At 41.9% G+C, this 24,745-nt stretch overlaps 2 protein-coding genes across 4 annotated transcripts in view; one reads left to right on the top strand and one right to left on the bottom strand.

The window, feature by feature from the left end:
* JHY (junctional cadherin complex regulator) overlaps window positions 1–23,249 on the bottom strand; it is a 53,775-nt gene extending 30,526 nt beyond the window's left edge. For 2 of the 3 annotated variants that reach the window (XM_074357094.1, XM_074357095.1), the window contains exons 1-3: window positions 20,244–23,249; window positions 17,362–17,777; window positions 3,204–3,720 (exon numbers count right to left, since the gene is read on the bottom strand). In XM_074357094.1, coding sequence (XP_074213195.1) covers window positions 3,204–3,720; window positions 17,362–17,687 — 843 coding nt within the window. In that variant the 5' untranslated portion in view covers window positions 17,688–17,777; window positions 20,244–23,249. The remainder of the gene's footprint in view (window positions 1–3,203; window positions 3,721–17,361; window positions 17,778–20,243) is intronic. The other variant, XM_074357093.1, reaches the window with a different exon arrangement.
* LOC105078643 (brain-specific homeobox protein homolog) overlaps window positions 1–24,745 on the top strand; it is a 136,875-nt gene that overhangs the window by 47,096 nt on the left and 65,034 nt on the right. The gene's annotated exons all lie outside the window — the stretch shown is intronic.

The following is a 24,745-nucleotide window of genomic DNA, read 5'->3' as shown; positions in this document are numbered from 1 at the left end:
TTTTTACTGTGACATTGTGAACTTCTTAGAATTACTTTCAAATTGTCCCGAATACAATACACTGCTTAAGTCCCTGTCTGATTCACCTGGGCGTAGATGCTTGCAACAAAATTGTGTATTAAAAAGCTGGGCTTTCTTGGCTGTGTAATGGTAATTTGACATTTACTTATTTACTGAACAACAGAGGTCATTTATCCTTTCAGTATTTCTAGTTGTAAGACATTTGTCATCTCTTTGAAAGAAATTAGTAGGAGAAAACGGATTTTCAAATACGAAAATCTTCCAGATGGATGCTGCTTAATCTAAAACAGCCTCCAAACCTGCCCCCGTGACGTCTTACCTCCCACCCCCAGATCAGCACAATAATCCTATCAGCCATTGCAAACACCAGTGGTCTGTGAGTACTGACTTACACAGTCTTTACTGTAGGTTTCTGAAAAACCCTTCCTGTTCTTGCTTTGTGGTCCAAGGGCCAGCAGCCTTGGCATCACATGGGAGCTTGTTGAAATGCACACTTTTGAGTCTTATTGCAGACCTAATGGATCGAAATCTGCATTTTTAACATGATCCTGGGGGAGTTCATAATTTAAAGTTAAAAAAAGAAGATGAATGATTCTCAAAGTGTGGGCCTGGAACTGTGTAGAAAATTCAGGTCCATGGGCTCCACCCTACACCTATGGAGTCAGAAAGCCTTGGGTTGGGTCCAGCTGTCTGTTTTGATAAGCCCCCCAGATGATTCTGATGCCTCTCATGTGTGAGAACCACCGTGCTAGATGAGTGATTCTCGGTCTTGGCGAAGCAGTAGGATCAGCTGGGGAGCTTTGAAAGCGCCCCATGTTTACAGTGAACCCCAGATGAATTAGAATTTCAGGGTTGCAGGCCAGGGAACCAATACTCTTTTCATTTTCCAGGTGATTCCAATCTGAAGCCAAGGATGCGAACCACTGCTCTAGTCTGGAACAGTGCTGCTCAAATCTGGCTCCACATGAGAATCACTTGAGGGTCTTTAAGAAAAAAAAGATCCTCAGGGTCAGCCTCTCACCCAGAGGTGGACATTGGTCTGGGTGCAGCTGAGAATCACACTGGTTTTTCCTCAGGTGAACCTAACATCTAGCCAGGCTTTCAAACCACTGCACTAGAAATACCATTTCCTCCACATACACTTCAAATCATACTCAAGAGAATAAAGTTTGGAGGTGACGGAAGATGGACATTTTTCATTTCCCATGTATTTACTGAGCCCTTACGGTATGTTGGGCTAATTACCATGAAGATGAACAGTGAGTACAAAGCATAATTCTCGCCCATCAGGGAACATATAACCTGTACTGACAGAAAGACCTGCACATGCTTCACGTATAGACTATGATTTAAAAGGAACACATCATTCTATCTACTGACTATGATTCAGTAAACAAGTTATACTTATCATTATATCGCTATTAGGGCAAATTAACTTATATCCTTTTTTAAAAGATAGGAGTAAGATGAAAGAAATATATGTTGGAAAATGGTGAAGAAAGAATTTGAATATAATTGGCAATTAGCCCTTAGACATTTGAACCTGGGGAAAATGGTGGACAAAGTCAATGGCCACTTTAAAGAATAAGTCATGAGCTTAAAGACTGGGCAAACTTTAGAAGCTTTAAAGTTTAGCATAATGAGAAGAAAATTATGCTATGGAATCACTGACAATCAACAAACCCTGATGACTGTAAATTAAGTTATAACTATTAAGAAAAATTAGCTATTAGGAAATCAGTTGAAGAGTTTATAATAAATCTTTTTTCACATTTATTATTAGAAATACAATTTTTTTTTGGTCTCACGTTTGCCTCGTCTTTTGAGAACACATTTAAAAAGAAAGGAAAAATACTGTCCTTGTCTAGGAGAAACTGTTGGCTATAAACATTTTTTTCCACAGAATTTACTTATATTTTTAAGTGGGCAATCAAGCAAAATTCAGAATTTTACATAAGTTTTATGCAAAGTACATTAACAACTGAAATTGAGTCAAAAGTGTAGAAAATTCTGTTTGAATTCAGCTAAGTATCTGTTTTGATAATCAAGTAAATATACTACACCCATTCCTCTGTTTCATTATTAGTTACAAAGGCAAGGATGTGACAATCTTTTAAGACTGTAAAGGAAGTTTCTCAGTTAAAGAAAAAAAAATTACAAATGTTCATCCACCTCATCCCTCTTGTTCCAATCAGAAAATACAGTTTAGAAGAGGTTAGGCACGCTAAATGATACCAGCTTGAATTTGGAATAGGTCTAAGGCATCCCAATTTAATGTGATAACAACTTCTTCATATTTGAAGCTGATCCCACATTAGTAGGTGATGGATTTCAAGTTGTTTCCCCAGTAAGGGTGGTGGGTGCACTGATCCAGTCTCTCTCTTTTCTACGTCACGAACATAACCACTAGGAGGTGTGCCGATGTGATCTTTATGTGTGCCTGTGAAATAGAACTGGGTTTACTGGCTCTAAGAGGTTTTGAATCCGTCATCTGGGATAGAATTTACTCTCAAAATGATCAGATAAGAGAGGGCATGTATTATTATTATTCCAGTGTTACAGATGGAGAGACTAAAGTTTAATCGTATTACATCATCTGCACAGAATAAAAGACGGTGTAGTGATTATCAGTGAGAGGTGGAAAGGCAATAGAACCACCGGGATAATAATTTTTTAAAAATGTTGTACCCTGCCCCCTTTGCACTAACATCCGCTATGTATACAGAGTCTCAGTTGAGAATCACTTCTGTATGTGAGTTGCTGTTACTGACATCATGTCCTGTCACCTCCAATGTACTGGAGGAATTTCATAAAGCTGAAAACTAGTGCCTTAGTGGGAACCAAGGCAACCAACACAGGGAATCAAACCCTCAGCCCTGTGTTTTATATAACGGAGAATACAGTTTAAAAAAAATCCTATGGTTCCTTGAATGGAAACATTTTGGATATAATCATTGAATTACAGCACTGTAAGCCACTGGTGGCTTTTATTCTGCTCTTAAGAATGTGTAGAATAACTACCCTCACTTTTCAAAGAGGGGCAAGGTGGAGGGTGCTTGCTTTATTCAGCCAGGTGGTTGCAGTGGCACCACCATCCCAGAGGAAGTGACATCCAGCCATTTCAAACAAAGGCAAAATCCGGCCTAGTGCTCAGAAGGGATTTTTAAGTAGCTGCTACATACCTGTTCTGGGTGAGTCTCCCCTCTTTTTTTATTGTGAAGTTGAAGATACGAGTCCGTTTTTGGAGTAGGTAATCCCAAAGTTAGCTTGTTTTTTTCCACAAAATATCGTTTGGATTTCCTTCGCCGAGGGCCGCGGGATGGCAGGAACACCTCATTATGTGAACTTGAACTCTTCAAGTACTGAGAGAGGTTGCTGGACTTCTCCTCCGGGTCACTGCAGCTCGGCTCGGAAAACCACTCACTGTGATGGGTGCCATGCTCATAGTTTGGGCTTAAAAATTCACTCCCAAGTAAGGAGGCTGCGCTCTGTGGGCTCTTCTTCTGTTCGCCGTTTTCCCCCAGGAGTTCCATGCACGCCTCCTTGGAAGGGTAAAGTAGATCCAAGGTCAGATTTTCCGTAGAGCTGTCCAGAGACTCCGGCAGTGCGTCCACGGACAACAGCTGCCCCTCCTCTTTCTTACTCTTCCAGTTCGGGTCATATCGGAGGTCTGAATATTTGTCTTCTGTGGGTTCTTGGCTGTCCAAAGCAGAAAAGAAATGTCAAGTGCGTAATCCAAATATATGTACTCATTCTCTCTAGCTGATCATCTTATTTGAAATCAATCTCAATCTTCCTCCTATGATTTTCCTTTTACTATCTTACAACGTTAAAGACACATCCCAGGCTCAGATTAGACCTACACACAACACAGGAGGGCAAAAAGTCTTAACTATTTAATTTCATTGAAACATGGAAAAAACATGAGGGCAGTTACTTTCCAAATGCCAGGAAACGGCTGAAAAACCAATGTCCGTAATGTTAAACTAGTGCATCACCATGGTTCAAGGATAAGTTGTGTAAGTAATAAGCTGGTGAAGATAAAAAACCGATTTCACACTTAGCTGGTGATATGATATACACATTTAGTCCTTTATCCAGGAAGGGAAATTCAACATCTCGGTCTGCTCCTTTTGTGGGAGGACGGCAAGATTTAGCGACTGAATACCTACAGAGGTTCATCCTCCTTTATCAGTGATTTTACCTGTCATATCATTTAGTCTTTGAAGATTTTTATCGAATGTGTTACAGAAAGATCCCTCGTATTTGGAATCAGGTGCTCACTGAAAGCTCTTACTTCATACTCTCTTGGCCGCCAGGTCTATGCACACAAAACTCGGTAGACAGGTCAGCGTTCGCTTCAAGCTGTAGGACAGCCCCATCTGAATAAAAGGTTAAACGTAGGGTCCTGCCTGAGGGGAGTGAACTGGTCCATAATCAGGGCATATGACCCCAAATAAAGTCCTCCCTTTTCCCCATGACGATCTCAATTTGTAAAGCACCTCCTAGTCAACCAAAAAAGGAAAAAAATGCTGGTAATATGGCATATTTAATGGCCCCTTTGATCTTCAAAAGCTAAATAGGAGAGATTTTCCTTCCTTGAGTACAGAAGACGCAATCCTCTAATCAAAAAGAAAATGTAAATCATCCAGGCTTTTTATGCTATTTGATATTCCCGTTTACAGAGGACATAATTTTATGCTGGGTAAACAAACTAATGGTGCCCCTAATGCTAATTTAGGCTTCTTAATGTGGACTGAGGTTTCTTTGATTTGATGTAAAGCAAAAACTAGAGCAGAAAGCCCGAACTCCCATGTCTTGCTAAATTGCCACTTTGAATTTTTAGTTTACATATTAAGATGGAAAACTTCTTGGAATAGGCTGCTCTTCCTTTTCCAAGAAAAGAGAAATGGTATTCTCCTGCAGCAAAGTGCCCGAGCGGAGATGGTCCACGTTTGTCAGGAAATCAGCATCAAACGGGGCAGTTCGCCACTCCCGAAACTCCACAGGGCTGCCTGCCTGCGGGGCTCGAGGTTTCTCCAGTGTGATGTCCCCTCATCACGTGAACTTACAGGAGTTTTCAGCCCTGCCTTTCACTTGGCTCCAAGGCTCACCGGGCAGGGAGTGTGCAGGGCAGGGAGTGGTCCAGCAGGGCACAATCTGGACGTGGCGACTGGACAGACCTGGGCTCAAGTTCTGGGTCTGTCACTACCTGTGTATCGGCCGGCAAATCATGTCATATCTGAGCCAGTTTCTCTCATCTGTAAGTAGGGATTGATTATATTTGTTCTGTTTAATTTCTCAGGAGTGCATAAAATCAAAATGAGACAATATATCTTAATTAGTGTTCTGTTTTTGTGCTTATTTCACTTTTCACTATGGCAACCTTGTCTCCTCACCTAATTAAGGTCCTGGGACTGAGGGTTCTACCTCCTTCCCTAACCCCTGCCCTGTGCTATGGACAGAAGAGGCCATACGTGTCACCTGAATCTATAATAAGCATCAGATATTTATTTTTTTTAAAAAACCAGCGGTAGTAAATTAGATTCTAAACATGCAGAAAAGCTTCCTGCATTGGACCAAATCAGTGACTGATTTTAGGGCTGATCTTGTGCTGAGTTAAGTATAAGGGTCAGGTGTGGTTGTTGGGACTGGGAAGAAAAGATGACAGTCAATCTTCAAGTAAATAAAGATACAAAGATTTTCTGAAATGAAGAAAGGTTCCGTTTCCCCACATCTATGATATACTGAAAGGAAAAGATGAATTTAACTCTCCTCACTTGTCCATGCATTTGATTCGATAGAACTGAGCTCTCCTCATTCACTTGCTCATTCATTGACTCTACAGATATTTATTGAACACGATTTACAGTTGGAGTGATGAGTGCCCTGAGGAGGAGGATGGGGCCACGGGGACTCAGAAGGGACATCCAGTCCCATCTTGGGAGAAGGGAGAGCTTTATGAAGGAAGTGATGGCTTAGCTGAGACGGGAGGCTAAGAAGGGCAGGCAGTGTAAGCCAGGCTGAGGACACAACGCCTAAAAAGAGACTGAAGGGAGAGAGAACATAGGGTTTTCAAAGAACAGATTCCGCGTGGATAAAATAGAGGGTGGGAGGAGGGAAGGCTGAGGAGGAGAGCTCAGGGTTAAGCAGAGGTGAGACCTGAAAGGGCTTTGTAAACTCTTCAAAGGGTTTGGCTTAACTACCTTAACTCGAGAGTTTGGATTTAATTCAGCAAAAATCATTTAATCAGAGCACAAAGATAGTAAGACACAAATACTTTTGGATGACAAGGTGATGAGTTTTCGGAATGGATTATCTATGAAGCTATATGGTTTTCTCTCATCTATCTAAAGCAGGAGGGTTGGCAACCTTTAAAAGTGACGTGTCACGTGGGGGCCTGCTGTCCTGCTACTTTTCTGGGCTGTGTTGTAGGGTGGCAGCTTTGGGAAGAAGGCACCTGTTATTGCGTGCGCATCTAGGGAATGCTCACAGTGCATCTCCAGTTTTTCTCGTAGAATAACACTATGGGGCAGTGCTGCTATTATCCCCATTTAATAGAGGAGGAAACTGAGGCTTGGAGAGCTTATGTAACTCTTCCAAGGTCACAGAACAGCAAGTGGTGGAGCCAGGACATAGACCCAGTTTGCCCCGGGCCTGGCTCCTGTCCGGTGACTCGCCCTGTATCACACAGCCAGTCCCACGGGACGGAGTGAAGCAAGCGCTTGCTGCAGGACCTACCTTGTGGGAGTTAGTGAACTGGTCGGTCGGTCAGTCGGGCAGCCAGTCAACAAACGTGTAACACGTGGCTCCCCAGGTCCCAGGTAGAGGAACTAAACAGAAGCAGGCAGATGGATCTGGCCAGCTAGTGAGGCAGACAGGTGGATGGATCTTATGCACAAACGGCCACAATCAAGTAATAAACTAGATGTGGCAAGAAATATACTCTTATTTAAAATAGGACAGGCCTTGTTTAGCAATGAAAATATGTTAAACTCTTATTTCCAGATCCAGTTGCTGGATGATTATCTCAAAGTCCATTCCATCTCTCTTGTCCTCTGCTCCTGTGATGAACTCACGGAAGAGTCAGTAAGCGAGGAATGCCCACTATTTTTAACAAACAGGTTGTCCTGGATGATGGAAGGAGAAGGATTCCCTTACTCATATCTCTGCAGTGGTAACTAAGAAAACTGGCACTCAGGCTGGTCATCCAGCTTAACTAGCATCACCTGATGATGGTGTAACGTCTATAGCCACGGCCACAGGCTCCCCTCAGTCACATGGAATAAGCGGTATGGAGTGTTTTGGTTCTGAGAAATGGTACAGCAAAAAGTTTAAGGACAAGGGTCATGGAATCAGACTGCCCGCACTGAATTCCTGGTGCCACCAGTTACTGTGTGAGTGCGGGCAAGTTACTGTATGTACTTCTCTGTGTCTCAGATTCATCAATAAAATGGGGATAATAATAGTACCTACCTAAAAAAAATAATAGTACCCACCTCATAGTGTTGTTGGAGTATTAAGCAAATTTATATACATATGTATGCTTAGAGCTATGTTCTTGGAGCAGACTAAGGAAGGTTCTAGCAAGGGCCAGCTATATGAAAGCGTGTGCCAACGAGCCCCGTCGCTGGCCTTTGCTTGCTGTTGCATTCTGTTGCCACGACACAGCGCTGGTGTGTACGGGGCTTCCTGCTGGTGGATCTCAAGGGATGCCGCTCTCCCTAGGGCGTAAGTTATTTAGGACGCAAAGCTGTCTTGTGATACACTAAGTGGCACCTTAGTGGCCTCAAAGAATGAACACTGATCTTTCAAAATCCAATTTTTTACCATGACCTAGGCAGCATGGAGAATCTGTTTGAACTCTAATTTAGGAAATGGGATTAAGAAATGTCAGCGTTTCCACATGATGAGATATTTTAAGAACTGCCAAAAAATGATGAGGAAGATGAAACTGGGAGAATTAAATGACTTTAGACCTTCAGAAAGAGCTGTAATTTCTAGCCTCAGCAAATGTCTACTCTTCGATGCCCACAGAACCAACATCACATGCCCTGGAAAAGACTGACGTTTTAAGTGGAATCTAGAAGATACACACAGTTTTGAAACAAATGGGACAGAATGAGTTGCTTTGGCTGAGATAGATTTTTTTTGAACCAATTGTTTGAAGAGATAGTGTAATAGTGTACACATACAAGATTAGAATCCGAAGGTGCGGCTCTAGAAAGAACTTTAATTACACTGTGCCGTGTACACCTGCAATGACTGTCTTAAAGCACCCCCCTGCTCCCCTTTCTAGTTGGAAACCATATGTTGAGACAAATGGGAGGTTATGTTCTGCAAAATCATGAGCATGGAGAGCTGTACTGCTTCAGAGAAACAAATCTAATGGTTGAAACAGAACATGACACTAAAGCGCCCCATTGTACTGAGCTTGGGTGCTGAGCGGCTCAGTTGTGTCGCGCGGTCCAGGTCAACGCACCGAGGATGAAGTGCTCCTTCATCCCTGATCATCTGCACACGAAACACGCACCTCGCTTCCTCCCCATTTGACAGAAAGGTTGCCCCGACTGCGAGTACACGACTCTTTTGTTGCCGTTCAGACAACAGCTGCCAGGTCTCCCCTTCAGATGCCCAGGTTAGGGATGGATGCAGGGCGGAAGGGGAGGGTGGTCTCGGAGGCAATCGCCATTGTATTTGCTGGCCCTAATGGACCATATTTGAATACTGACTGTGACAACTTCAAACAAAATAAAATCAAATCTCCATTTAACAGAGAGCCTCATATTCAGTTTAGTATTCAATCAAAAAAATCACTAAAATTAGAGCATGTTTCCTAGTACAATTAACATCCTTTGCACTCATAATAAAATATTCAATAACTGGCCATTTTGCCTGTTGAGGAGGTGAATAAAAGCATTGCTATTAATCATTTAGCAGTTATTTATTTTCCACTTTATTTTAAGTAGGCAGTTAAATTGAAACTGCACATGTTATTATTGATTTAGGTTTAATTTAATCCTTTTAAACAGAACAATTATTCCCAATTTATATGCCATTAAATCTTTTATGCATACGAACAGCAAATTCAATTTCTGTTTAAGTGTGAAGTTTTTAATGCTTCTTTAAGGAGCCACAAAACTGACAGTTGTTTCCAAGCATTTCTGAATTCTATGCTCATCTTACTCTTTTTATCGACGGCTTTTAAGTAAATAAAATGAAATAAATCCAAAGGATTAAAAAATCACTTTTGCAAGTCTGAAATAAAATGGTTCCATGATTACACAGAAATGCTTTGGAGAGGTTATTTACGACTCAGAAAATTTCACTTAATGCAGGCACTTATTCTGCTAAAAAAAATTAAACATTTTAATGGAAGAAAGGTAGTTTAATGAACTGAAGGCCAAAGACTATCTGCAAAACGTCCTTGATTGTTATCTGGTGAATTTTATTTACTGCAATTATATAGTTTAGATAATTCCAACCAAAGTCCCTTCTTTTTTTTTTTTTTTGGACAACAGATTTATGGCTGCAAAATAACCAGATATTTGCCCCAAGTTCTTACTAGTACCAGTTTTGATTCAAGGACAATCTGTGAATTAAGTGAAAGTAGTCCTAAGAGGGTGTGTTAGTAATTGCGGTGTAAAATTCTAGTAGGATTATTTTATGTGGAACAAAGGCTGCATCTTCACAAGTGAAAGGCTACATCACATAGTACGCATTTAGAAACATAACTCCTCTCATTTGATGAGCGTTTACAGTCACCATGCTCGTGCCCGACGTTTTCCATGGGAGGCTTGGATGTTCTTTTCATTCTCTAGAAACAACGGCTAAAAGGAAGGTACCCGGATTTATAACATTCCCAGGTGCTTACACGTTCTTCAGATAGAGTTACTTGTATTTTTAAATGCCGGATATTAACAATATTGGAATAGCAAGGCAGCTGGGACATCATAGGAAAGCAGTGGAAGGGTCTTGACACCTGGGTCCTGGTCCAGATTTTGCCGCTGACCAGTTGTGTGAACTTGGGTGAGTTTCTCATCCCCTCTCAGCCTCAGGTTTCTCCTTCGTGCAATAAGGAACAGGCTGACCTCTAAGAACCCTAACGGAATCCATTTTTTTAAAAAATTGAATTGGGCCTATCATGCGAAAATCAGCAATGTATCTAAGTGCTCGGAAAAGCATTTATTTTAAATTCAGTCCATTAAAAAATTACAGGGACCGAAGATTTCTGTGCTTCTTAATTTGCCAGGGAGTAGGAACAAACGGTTACAGTGAAGGTCGTGAATGAAACTATCCCTTTAGTCACTTGGCTCCACTCTCCCTAATCCTCTCTATAAACTCACAGGGTTGCAGGCAATACAAATTTAAATTACACTTTCTGAGGTTTCAAACGCGCTCTCTGTTTACTTATTTTAACAGTCATGCATCCCCCATTTGGAAATGAGCTGGAAAGGAACTGGTGGTCATTTCTGAGGGCAATAAAATCCCGGGAGTCACGGGGGCTTTAGCATTTCTGGCGGGGACTCTGCCTGTAATAGACACGATTCATGCCCACGCACACGCCTTACTTCCTCCTCCGACTGCTCGTCTGTTTCGATGGCACCGTGCCTGCTCGGAGGAGCCCTCCAGGGTTTGACTGCAGCGTAGTTTCTGAGCCAGTGCACGTAAAACAGAAATGACTCAGACCTTCGACAACAAGCCACTTCTCTGATATAACTCTACCCACGTGATCAGAAATAAATAACCACGATGCTGGTAGCTGTGCCACAGTACTGTGTGAAACCGCTCGGATCGGGTATACAGTATGATGTATTTGAACAAGGTTGGCCAGCCTGTGGCCTTAAAGTGAAAATCTGCCTAATCAAAGCAGGAGAAACCAACATGGTTGAATGTTGCTAGAGACCAAGAGGAATGAAGGTTGACTCCTGGAGGCTCTCCGAATGTTCTTAATAATCCTAGAATACTAGACCTAGCCTCAGGTGTCATCTTTCCCCTTCCATCCGGTGCAAAAAGAATTTTTTTTTCTACAACACTTGAAGAGAGGAAGCAGTCTCTCCTCAGCTTAAATATACCTGATGTGTTCTACATAACAGTCTGGGAAATTTGAGGGGGAAATTAGAAGACCGAGTTTTGGGTTTTACTAAGTCTCTTTACCCACTTTCCATTTTGCTGATCTGATACTGCTATTTCAGTTCTAGAAATCACCATTCAATACTTCACTCAACTCTTGTATTACTAATCAGAAACATGCAAGGGGAGGGTATAGCTCAAGTGGTAGAGCACATGCTTAGCATGCCTGAGGTCCTGGGTTCAATTCCCAGTACCTCCTCTAAAATCAGTCAATCAATCAACCAATCAATCAATCTAATTACCTCCCTCCTCCGCCAAAATAAAATAAAATAAAAAACTAATCAGAAACATGCAGTCATCCTTTGGTATCCCTGAGGGACCGGTTCCAGGACATGCCGGGGTACAACATTCCAGGGATGCTCAAGTCCCATAGCCGGCCCTCTGTATCCATGGTTCCACATCTGATAATTCAACCCATCACGGATTTTGTACTGCTGTCGTACTACTTACTGAAAAAAATCCTCGTATAAGTGGACTCATTCAGTTCAAATTCGTTTGTCCAAGGCTCAACTATATATGAAAGTATTTGAGGGGGAAAATTACATACCAGTACAATACAGTAAAAATGCAGATTATTATTACTGAGTCCCTTTCTTAAGTTCAGACAATTCTGAATTTTCAGTTTAACTAAGAATTTCTTCCTGGGCTTATCTCCCACCCAGTAATTTCTGGCACAAGGTGGTTTATTAGACAGAATGAGGGATCTTTTGTGAAGGCTGTGGTTCCCTGGTGGTGAGAGAGGAGGACGTTGACTGATCTCGAGAAACGAAAACATTTCATTTCCCCAGAGAGGTGCTGAGAGATACAGGCTACTAATGACCCTGCTGCCCAAAGTAAAATACAATTAACTGTTTGTTCTGAGGGCACAGGACCCTTTAGAAACTTGTATCGCTTTACTAAAATGTATAATTTTACATGCATATTTACTCTGACCTCAGTTTAGTCCATATTGAAATTATTTAGCTTTAATTTTTGCTGGAGGGCAGAACTGAATCCTTTATCAGAGCAGCCCTCCATCACCTATCTAGATACTTGTAATTAGAGGCTCAGGCTTTGGAGTTAGGAGACAGTGCATTCAGTTCAGTTTCTGGCTCCGCCAGCCACTTAGCTATGTACACCTACACAACTTTCAGAACCTCGGTTCCTTATCTGCAAAATGGGGATAATGCCCTTCTAAGAGGCTCTTGTAAGAATAAATGAGAAAGTATATATGATAGTATATATCAAGCAAATAGTCCTGCAAATGGTAGCTAATTATATTGAAGTATTTCTGTAAATAAGACCTTATTAAGCACATATACTAGTTACTCTACTGCGGCTCTCTGATTTTTTTTTTTTTTTTTTTAACATATAAGGTTTCTGAAGGCCTCCGCACTGAAGAGGTTATTCCTAATGCTCTAGCAATTGCATTGATCTCTTTCTTCCCGAGCGCCGAGTGTCATAAGGCTAGTTCTGGAGTGGGGTTTAAGGATTATCACGTGAAGATCCTCTCTCCACTCTTGATTCATTCACTGCGGTCAATGCTCCTCCAATTTCCATTAAGTAAAAGGTTTTCTTTAATCCATATGCATTGAACTGTGGCTTGACTTTGGTGAGGTACAAGGGAGTAATTGCTTTGAGACCGTTCTAGTAACATCAAAACACAAGAGTAGGGCTCAAGTGATTTGTCAGGCAGCTTTTAAAATTGTTGCTTATAAAAGCAAGAAGAAAGAGATTTTCCTTGGTTTTAAAGGCAAGGCTTTGACTAATTATTTTGAACTACAGTTCCCAGAATGCCATCTGTGACATACATGAACGCCTACTTGAAGTTCATCCTGAGAGCCTGAGACGAATTTGTCTATTTCATGGCTCATGAAGTACTCAGATCCAAGCAATAATACACCTAGGAAAGGTTTCCTGGACTAAAGTGAGGCAGAGAAAGGGGCCACTAACTAAACACTCACCTGAACGGTATTTTTGAGGCATTATTTGGCTAAATGCTTCAGTTTCGCTTTCCTTTGCAGTGGAGAGACTGGTCCTCCAACTGTTCAATGTATGAAGCACTGCACAGCCGAACAGTAACGAGGGCTACACCCCGCTCCATCTCTGGGGATTACAGTCTATCCTTAAGGATGTCCAAGGCAAAATCAGTCTAAGGAAAATAGCATTATTTAAGGATCTCTGAATCAGAGGACCAAGACCCTGACCATACTTTTGATTTTGTAAGACTCTTTATTTCGACCTATGTTGAGTGGTATTTGCATTGTCCTCGGGTAAAGAGCAAGGGTAAAGCCAGGTCTCTGGGTATCGACTCAAAGTGGAAAAACTCAACATTGGGGAAATGAAGTCTCTTAATGGATCCTTGCCTGGGTTTCTTCGTCGGTAAAATACAGACAAGAATACCTATGCACCGCAAAAGGTGTTTCTGTAAATAAAACAACCATTTATTACCTAGGAGACTATGACTATGAGCTGCAATAAAAAAATGATTTAAAGTGTAGTCAGACTGACTGAGTTTTCTGTTCCACCACTCAGCTGGTAGAATAAATGGTTATAACTGGTTTCCTTAAGCCTCACTTGCAATCTTTAAGATGGGATCATTATAGCGTCTGCCTCTTGGGGCTGCCATAGGGATGAAATGAGATGATACATGGATATCATCTCAAAGTGTCTGGCACAGGGATGGGCTCATGACAGGCATTCTGTACCTGCTATTGCTGGTAGACCCTTAATCTTTACCTTCTCCTGTTCCTTCAAAGCCCAGTTCTACACTGTCACCAAGCCCTGTTAATTCTCCATATCTATCTATCTATCTATCTATCTATCTATCTATCTATCTATCTATCTATTTATCTATCTATCTCTCCACTAATGATAAGTTACCTATGAAGGAGATGAATAAATTATTGCTATGAAAGATATACACTCATATAAGAGTTGGTTATCTCTGGGAAGGAAGGTAGGGGAACGGATTTTAGAAGGGGAACAAGGAAACGATCTGTAACATATTATGTTTTTAAAAAAGTATCTTACACAAATATGGCACTAGGGGTTAGATGGTATTTTTCTCTCTACTTTAATGTAGGCTAGAATTTTTTTCTTAATTAAAAAACCTGACCTCAGTAACAAAGCACTGTGATGTTAGACAGCTGACTTCATCTCTGCCAGCTTCATTTTCCTGATCTGTAAAATGGGAACAGTGGCACTTTTGTAATTGCAGGGCTACAAGGAAGAACGCAGTGGGATTACAGGTGGCCTTTAAAGAGATGTCATGGTTGTAATTATTACCATATGGTAGTCTCTTTGTCCATTGTGTTTTTACCCTCTAATTTAAAATGCACCGGTTTGCAGAATAATCGTCCTTGAACACTGCTTCAGCTCGCTGCCCTCCCCGAGAGCCTGCATTTTCTCCCCTGGAGTGTACCCAGCCCAGCCCAGTCGGGGCGGGGCTGGTTGGCGAAAGCCTCCTCAGCCCCTCTCCCGGCCCCAGCCCTACGGCTGCGCCTCAGTTAGAGCAGTTATCACTTGTGCTGTCCTGTGAGAGCCCCTGAGAAGCAAAGGAGCTGGATTCAACTTGATATTTCCAGTGAAAGGGGGAAAGAAGAAAGGAAGGGAAAGACTCGGGGCTGGGCTCTCGTGCTGGCTCCCACACGAGCCCTCGCTGGGACAGTCTCCTTGGGACGAGTCATCTGAGCTCTGTGTTCAGTGTCCGACCTGTGGGGCGGGCTGGCTGCGCTCACGACGGCCCCTATCAGCAGGCCCTCCTCGGTCTACTCTGCCTACACTCAGCGAATCCCCTGCCGTCAAGCTGGGCTCCTAAACGCACCACACACACTCACTCAAATTCTATGCTTATTTTTCCCCAAATCTTACCTAGTCTCCGAAACCCTGCCTGCCCAAGTTCTAGGCCTATCTTAACCTTCCTCAATTTATTTTAACTCTAAATAAAAAAAACCTAACACATATATAACTTATGGAGAACCGCTGTTCTAAGCACTTCATACACACACACAAGCTAAAGCCTCACGATAGCCCTGTGAGGTAACTATTATTGTTACCCCATTTTACTGATGAAGGACTGAGGCACAGAGTGTCTGAATGGGCGTGGCCAAGGTCACATAGCCAGTAAGTGGCAGAATTTGAAGCCACTGCTTCAGACTCCATGAACTTCACCACCACCCTAAGACCCCTTTCTAATCAATAGCTTTTAACTTCTACACTCTATCATTTATATTTTCATGAAAACTGAGTAACACTGCACTCGTTTACATCCTCTTAGATGTCCCGGTAGCTAACAGCATAAAGCTAACACCCCATAAACATGATCATTAGAAATGAAATCTTCATGTGATTATACAGACCCGGGAAGGCAGACCTCTACTAGCTCAGGTGGACTCTACCCCCAGAAGGTGCTCTCCTGACAGTCAGAGCGACCCCGTGAGAGAGGCAGTGCGGATCATTTGATAGGTGGGGAAAAGTGAGATGCAAAAGACTAGGGTGACTTACTCCAAATTATACCCCAAAGCAGCAGTGCCCGGATCAACTCAACACCACCTGACTCCAAGTCCTGGCACTTTTCTTTACCAGGCTGTGTGGGATTTCTCCCAGGTGAGGTCAGAGCAGTGAGACACTTGGAATATGGACAGGAAGTAAGGAGTGTAAGAAATACAAATGCCCTTATAAATACCTGTTCTCGTCTTATGCGTGTTTTCCAATAAAAAAGAAATGAATGTGACACAAGTCCTGGCTCTAAGCTGTCCTTAGCTGCTTGGAGACCTGTCTCACACATGTTACAAGGTGCTTGTGACAAGGGCCTGACCTTCAGCTGCATATAAATCAATGAAGTTAGAAAACACCCTCACACCATACACAAAAATAAACTCCAAATGGCTTAAAGACTTACACAGAAGACAAGACACCATAAAACTAGAAGAAAACATAGGAAAACACTTTCTGACATAAATCATAGTGATGTTTTCTTAGGTCAGTCTCTGAAAGCAATAGAAATAAAACCAGCAAAAATAAACAAATGGGACCTAATCAAACTTACAAGCTTTTGCATGGCAAAGGAAACCATAAACAAAATGAAAAGACAGCCTATGGAATGGGAGAAAATATTTGCAAATGATGCAACTGACAAGGGCTTAATTTCCAAAACATACAAACAGCTCATACAACCTAATAATGAAAAAAACCAAACAACCCAGCCAAAAACTGGGCAGAAGATATAAATAGACCTTTCTGCAAAGAAGACATACAAAAGGCTAATAGGCATGTGAAAAGATGCTCAACATTAGAGAAGTGCAAGTCAAAACTACAATGAGGTATCACCTCACACCAGTCAGAATGGCCATGATTATAAAGTCTACAAATAACAGATGCTGGAAAGGGTGTGGAGAGAAGGAAGTCCCCCTACACTGTTAGTGGGAATGTAAATTGGTACGGCCACTATGGAAAACTGTATGGAAGTTCCTTAAGATATTAAAAATAGAGCAACCAAATGATCCAGCAATCCCATTCCTGGGCACATATCCATAAAAGAGGAAAGCTCTAATTTGAAAGATACATGTGCCCAGTGTTCACAACAGCACTATTTACAATAGCCAAGACATGGAAGCAACCTAAATGTCCAGCTACAGATGACTGGATAAAGAAGTTGTGGTATATATATGTACAATGGAATACTACTCAGCCATAAAAAGAATGATGCCATTTGCAGCAACATGGATGGACCTAGAGATATCATACTGAGTGAAGTAAGTCAGAGAAAGACAAATATCATATGGTACCACTTATATGTGGAATCTAACATATGATACAAATCAACTGATTTACAAAACACAAACAGACTCACAGACATAAAAAACAAAATAGTTACCAACGGGGAAACGGGGTAGAGGAGGGAAAAATGAGGAGTTTGGGTTTAGCAGATACACACTACTATATATAAAACAGTTCCTACTGTATAGGGAATTATATTCAATATCCTGTAGTAAACTATAATAGAAAAGAAAATGAAATAGAATTTATATACAACTAAATCAATTTGTTGTACACCAGAAACTAACACAACACTGTGAATCAACTATACTTAAACAAAAAATTAAAAAAAAAAAAGAAAAAAAGCAAACCAAGAGCCTGTCCTTACTTTCACTTCCGACAGTGCCCGTAATTATACGACGATGCATTTCAGAACCCACTGTTTCCTTACACGAGCCAGTTCCTTACCTGTCACTTGCACCCGTGTCCTGGGCGTGGAGGTTTTCCTTGCCGGCCACCTGAGCTGCTCTTCTGCTTGCTTCCTCTTCTGTCTCACTCAAGCTCTCCTCCTCTAAGCTGTCAGGCTCCATATGGTCGTCCTGGATCTGGTCTTCAAGTTCAGACTGGGGCTTCATCTCCCGAGTGAGGCTTTCTGCGTCAGATTCCAAGGAGTCTTTTGAAATCAAATGTAAGTCTTCTTTCTTAAAAGGTGCCTCTGTGGACTGGGCCTTTAAGTTGGTGTGATGAACAGGAGATTGAATAGAGAGCTTGGGAATTAATTTTCTGTGACTCATGTTGGAAAAATATAAAAATTGACAGGGATACTCTTGTGGATGGCAGCAGCTGGTTGAATATTTAAAGTTGTGGTTCACAAAAGCGTTTGCCTAAAAAAATTACATTTATGTTACTCTGTGACTACCGAAATCTATTCAATTCCAATGTTAATCACAAATTTAAAGGCGTAAGAGAACCTCGTTATATTATCTGCCGGCTTTTGTACACACCCTTTTGTGTGCATGAGAAAGGTCTGCTGGGAAAACTATTGTGTTTTTCCCTCTACAGAAGCACATCTGATGTGGAGCTCATAAACAGTCTGAGTAATCGAATGCAGCTTTATTGAGAAAATCAAATGGCTGAATTCTTTTTTTCTAGCTTCCAAGGGCTTGTTACGGGTAAGCCTGGACAAAGCCAAATGGTTAATTATGGACAAGACTTCAGTGGCCTTATATCAAATACCCAGGGCCCTGATATACATATGCCATGTTCAGTAGTATTTATGGACAAAGTAAAACAGCTTCAGGGTCTACCTTTTGGAAAGGAAAGGGTTGGGGCGGAGAGGAAGAGGATGCTTTCCACAGTTAGAAATGTAAAGTCGGAAGCTGTTTCGTTCATAAACCCGCATTGGCTGACTTTTTGATACCCAGCTTGCTGCTAGGTGGGAAGATGTAATTTAGGTGAACATTACATGGAGATCAACCTCAGCTCAGTATAAAAACAAGTCCTTTAGTAACAATTAAAACTGTTCAACAAAATATTGGGTGGCCTTGTGAATTGTGCCATTGAGTGATTCGTAGCAGAGGCTGGGTGTCCACCGACCTGAAAGGATGCTGTTCTGGGGAATGTTGGGCGGATGAGAGATTGGCCTGGATGACAGCTCAGGTCCCTTCTAACTGGCTTAAGAGTGTGACTCCAAGTGAGCCCTCTCTGTCTCAAAGACCCACGAGATGGTTTATAGAAAGGGTGCTTTGAGTTCAGATAGGATTGAAAGGAAATGATGTTTTTGGGTTGTGTTTCCTTTCATCTCTACCTAGCATTTCTATTCACTCTGTCTTCTATCTCACCGCCTTTATGTCATTTTTTTTTTCCTGTGGGTCAGATAACAGAAACCACCTTTCTCATCAGAGATTACCGTAAAATTTGTTTTAGTGGCTTGCTCTTGCTCTTTGGCAAATCCTAACTAATTAAATAACACGAACTTATTCCTATTCCTTACAATGTTGACCTTGTTGCTAACGTTTCCAAGGAACATCATCAACTCCTTGGAGGAAAGCTTAACAAACAAAACAGACCAAAGGTAGCATTCATATTTAAATACGTATGATAGTTAAATACCTAGTGATTTTCTTTTTAATTCAGAGTCCACCCTGTTGGTAGACTAACCTATTGTTGTCAAACTGTACAGACTGGTTTGCTGTATTAATTATCTTATTTTAAAAACACATATTTCATTCTACCGTATTAATTCTAATTTTGGTAAGTGGATTAACTGTTGCTTTTAGGATATTTTTAGAAAGTGGCAAATCTATCATGTACTAACATATTTTGACTGAAACAGCTAGTAATAAATACCAGTTTTACTTTGAGAGTTCAAGTCCCTGTACTTGGGACCTCAAAGAAACTCTTAAAATAATCACTATATTTCAGTTTGGTATGACTCCTTCAAGAAATTTGGTCCCTTCAATTTCTCTTCTTTCTTTAAATGACGTGGACTCGGGTTTCTTGGAGATAATCAGTTAAAAATGAAGAAAACTTTTGTTAATGAAATTTGGGAGACTATGGAGAACAAAGCCAGCTACCATCAAGGCTGGTCTTCTGTGGAGGCGGGAAGTTACAAAATCATGGGATTAGAGAAGAAAAGCTGACAGCTCAAATAAATTAGAAAGTGGGAGTTTTAAATGTAACGAATGTGGCTTCCTAATGGCACAAAGTTTTTCACTGAAATTTCTGACGAAGAGGGGCTGACACCTCTCCAAAGTAAACAAGACAGGGATATAGCCGGTGACACTAAGAATCAGCTAATTCCCTAGGGGTCCCTTCAAGACCTTGGGTCTAGCCAACTAGCCATGGAGAAACAAATTTCCTTCTTTAGGTGAGAACGAGTCCAGCTTTAGGGGCTCAACGACCAAGATAGAGGTAGAGAAAAAGTTGCGCTATTTTGAAACAGGCCCCAAGCTGCCCAAAGGGGCGTTGGGTTTACTTTCTCCCGCTGCTTTTCCTCGGTGGAACTGGGCACCCAGGGGCGTTTTAAGGCCAAGGAAGTGACGGGTCCGGTGGGTCTGGTGCCCCGGAAAGGTCTAATCACGCAGGCTAGGGCTGCTCTGGGAGTCTGGGCACCAAGGCCTTTCCAGATCCCGGCCACTGGTCCCTGGGCCCTCGTCCCTGCCTCGGCCACAGTCCACCCTTCCTGCCTGGTCCCAAATGCTCTTCAGCGCCGGCTCTTTTGAGTTCTCCCGGTCCTGATCCAGTTTCCTCGGGAGGTTCCTGGTGTCCCCACCCCCAGTCCTACCCCTCCCGTTTCCCTCCCCCCAGGGCGCACCGCCCACCCCGTTCAGGAGGCAACCGCCTGTCACCTGCCCAGCGCTCCTGGCTGCTGCGACCCCGGCGGCCCTGCATCCTCCGCGCCACCAGCCAGGCTGCCAGGCCGCCGCCAGGTCCCCGCCCTGCGTCGCCCAGCGCTGCCCTGGAGACGGGGGCCAACAGAGCCCGCCCCCGCCCCACTCTCCCCGCAAGGCTGTGGGCGGGGCCGCGCGGGGCGGGGCCGCGCGGGGCAGGGCCCCTGCCTCCTAGTGACGGTGCCCTGCCGGGTCCTGGTGGAGAAGAGGGGAAGGGGTGTGTTGATGACGTCAAGGGCAGAGCTTCTGGGACTCCAGGAGCTCTCGATGAGGCTCGTATCAGGTCACTCTGGCTTTCCAAAGTTGAAAAGCAAGGAAAGGGCACTGAGTGGGAGAGAGATTTGCAACAAATACTGCTAGGATACGTGAAGTGCTTCTCCAAATTAAGATGGCAAAGAGTCCAGTTAAAGAATGGGCAAATGACTTGAATAGGAATTTCACAGAAGACATCCAATGGCAAATAGCTATCTGTTGTTGATTGAAAAGGTGCTTAGTTCGTTAATAATCAGAAGAAGATAAGACTACCGTCGATATCGCTCCATACTCACCAGATGCGCATGAATTAAAATATCTGACACGCCCTGGGTTGGGGAGGATGTAGGGCAAAAAGACCTCATATACTGCACATGGGAGTGGAAGGTGGTGCAGCTACTTGGGAAAATGGTTTGACACTAGCTAGAATGTGTACACTCCGATTTAGCAATATCCCTTTTAGGTGTTTACCCCGCAAAGTGTGTGCTTACGTGCACCCAAACTGGCAAGAACTGAACTCTCCATCAATAGAATAGTTAATTAAGTTGTGGTGCCCATGTACTACCACTTTATACAATAGTGAAAAAGAATGAAACATAGCTACACACAGTGACACAGACCACCTTAAAAATAGAAGAAAAAAAAAACCCCAAAACAATATTATATGATTTTTTATATAAATATATTTAAAAGGCAAAATGAGACTGTTATGTTTATGGATGTATACTTAGCAGTGAAAACTATGAAATAAAGATCAAAGTACTTCTTGTAAAGTTAGAATTGAGGTCATTCTGGGAGGCAGGGTCGGGGTTTGGGGATGGCAAAGCTTGGAGATTGTGTTTCCTGACTTAATGCTGGTTACGTAGATATTCATTAAGCTATACGTTTATGAATGTTTCACTATTAGAAAACCTTCAAAGAAGAGTAAGAAAGGAAGGGTTGGGAATTATATTCATATTAACATAGCATTAAAACTACAAGTAGATTTGAATATCTTCAAAGAGGCAAGGATTCTTTCAATACCAGTTGCCTCGTTAATGATAGGAAACAGGGGATTGGAAAATATCTTTAGTACTCAATTTTACTATTTTTTATTCTGATTTTTTTTATGAGTTAGATTTTTTGAAAGAAACCTTTGACAGCAGGGACCTTGTCTTATGAGTGTACGGTAGGACCTCAATGTTACTTACAAAACCAGCATGACTAAGCACAAGAAACAGCAGAGGCTTAGCGCTAAAGGGACACATCTAATAGGGGGTCAGATTTGTTCTCCCCTATTGCAAGTGGTGCTGAGGTTGACAAACCCTATGCTAGACTAAGGGTCCTTGGTCTGTAGCCCAAGGTACCCAAGTGCATGCTTCTATCTTTACACGTACACGTGCGTGGCATTGCCTTATAATCTGTTAATGGTTCTGTCACCTCCTCATTATACCATAAGCTCCAAGAGAGAGAGCAAGGACTGGCAGTGTGCATGGCACCTAAAAGATGCTCAATATATGTTGAGGAAAAGCCACAATGCCTTACACTTTAGCTCTTGAATGGAGGGCAGGTAAGTATAGCCAATCAGGCCCTTTTCTAGAGATATCCTCTTTTATGGCATATAACTAGGTTGATTAAGCAATTTATTATTAAAGCCCAGAATACATTCGAGAATAAAAAAATGCTGTTAATAAATACAAGACGATAGGTATAACCTGTAATTGTCCTGGGAAAGTGTGGTCATTCTCTCTCTAACTCTAACAAGTTTAAACGTGTGGTTAACATATATGTTAAATTAGGAATGGGGAGGGAAGGGCACTCTGAGGACAGAGGGGAGGGATAGTACCAGCAAGTGAAAGAATAGAAATAACATGTTTAAAAAAGATGTTCAAGAAACCCCAAAGCAACCTGGGGTCATTTGGTGCAGGCAACAAGCAACCTTATAGCTAAAAACCCTGTGTAAGAATTGCTTCTATATAAAATATATATGTTTATTTTGATTTAATTTTTAAATGGTTATGTAAATCATTTACATAGTTCCCAAGTCAAAACTATAAAGCCAGGTACATTTAGCGAGGTCTAACTTCTAACCACATCCCTTCTCAATTCCCTCGCAGCTCGTATAGGTGATGATTTTTATTAGTTTTAGCTGAGCCTTCCTTTTAAAAAATATAATCCTATATATATACATGTATATATACACATATGTAACCCACCTCATTTCTCAGATTAAAGGAGTCTATATGCTATCTTCTGCACCTTGTTTTTTTTTTTTTTTTCACTCAATAATACATCCTGGAGATCACTTTACAAAATATACAATGATGTTCCTCATCATTCATTTTCATGGTTGTATAATACTCCACTGTGGACCCAACCGGTCCCTTACTGATAGATACCTGGGTTGTTACAGGTGATGCTGCAATGAGCTGTGGCATTGTGATGTAACAAGAAATATGTGTATTTATGTCTTCCTTCTGGTTCCTAGTACACAATTCCTAAGACCTTTGTAATTTCCTGAGTGGTAGGTGACAGGAGCATCTTTTATTATAGTATTTGGTCTTTGTCCTGGGTTCCTGACACAAGAGCTTCTAAAACCCTTTTAATTTCCTGAGTGATAGGAGTGAGGGAAGTGTCTTTTGTTATTCATAATAAGCCTCTTTCACTCATATTTGAATTTATGCTAATGAGGTGACTCTTGGTTGGGCCCTTAGAGAGCTTAAGGATGAGGGCTTGTTGCCAGAGGAATCCCCCCTGTGATCAGAAGGTTGGAATTTTCGACCCTACCCCCCAGCTTTAGGAGAGGGAAGAGGAGCTGCATATTGAGCTAATTACCAATGGTCAATGATTTGATCAATCATGCCTATATCATGGGAGCTTTATAAAATCCCTGTCTTAATTAAAAATTGTGACCCATTGTTTCAGGGGATTGCAAAAGGCCTGGCAGAATTATTTTAGATGTTGAAATGTCAATACAAGGTGCTCCCACAAAGTTAAGTCTCTCTACAGGTAGGCAAGATATCTTTTAAAAAAATAAACGGAGTCATTTGCGGAGAATATAAGAAGTTGTTGCTGCCTTACTTTTGGTTTGCTTCTGCCTGGAAATAAGATGTAGAGCGGAAAAGGTAGGGAAAAATTCGCTTATTTGGACAGGTCTGGAGTAATGATCTGTGATGACAGATTTGCTCATGGATGCATTACCGGAAGGAAAAGGGCTTCTCTCTTAGAAGGTATAACACTGTAAAAATAGAACTGCATTTCATCTAGATCAAAATCCCATTACAAATATAGCAAATTACCATGACTTCGGCCAGAGGACGTAACAGGAGATGATGCTGTTGGGTTAAATTAGTGGACTTGTGCGTGATTAGCAGTTGAAACCATCCCCTTCGTCTGCAGGGAGCCTCTCTACTTGAAGTGTGCTCAGTCTGTTGGGTAATATGGTTTTTCTGTTATTTTCACCTAATGAGAGATACCTGGAGCCAGACAACTCTTGGATTTTTTTTTTTTGAGTCATTTGAGAGGAAGTAAAATAAGCATCATTTTAATTTTAGTCCCTGCAAAGTAAAATTAAGAAGACTCTTCAGCTCCATCTTCCAATGAGCAGGAAAAGGTGAGCATGAAATGATCTCTCAGGGACTCAAGTTATACGCAAGGAAAGAGGCAGGATCCTGCTTTGGTCTCTTTAGCAGGCAGGAGCCCGAGGTTCTAATCCTAACTGTCTCACTAACCAGTCGTGTCTTTCATATCTGACAAAACCCCCCTGGGTCTCAGTTCCCTTATCTATAATACAAAAGGATTGCTCTAAATCAGTGTTTCCCCAGTTGTGTTTGTTAGAACACTAATGTTCCATAAAGCAACTATTTTCTAGGGGGTGTTAGAACCCAATGGTGGTGAGGAGAGCCTCCACCTGGCGGGATGGGGGCACAGCGTGGAGAGTCAGAACTTGAGCATGAAGAGGAGGAGGACATCCTTAAGGAGAACGAGATGGTAGCAGACATGGGAGATGCTCACATACAGGGGATTGAGCAAATAAGTGACTATGTTAAGGATATTGAAAGCTGGATTTCTCAGAAGGCTAATTACAAGTATGGAAAGGGAGAAAACTAGCATAAACTCATGGTTTTCAATATAGGAACTTACATATACCCACATACATGGACACATATATACATACACCTGTACACATTCTCATATATTCCCCAGCTCTGTCTACTGAGATAACTTGA

The sequence above is a fragment of the Camelus bactrianus genome, chromosome 33, assembly GCF_048773025.1.
Source record: "Camelus bactrianus isolate YW-2024 breed Bactrian camel chromosome 33, ASM4877302v1, whole genome shotgun sequence".
Lineage (NCBI taxonomy): Eukaryota > Metazoa > Chordata > Mammalia > Artiodactyla > Camelidae > Camelus > Camelus bactrianus.
The sequence above is the reverse complement of the archived record's forward strand: the minus strand, read 5'-3'. Positions and strand labels throughout refer to the sequence as shown.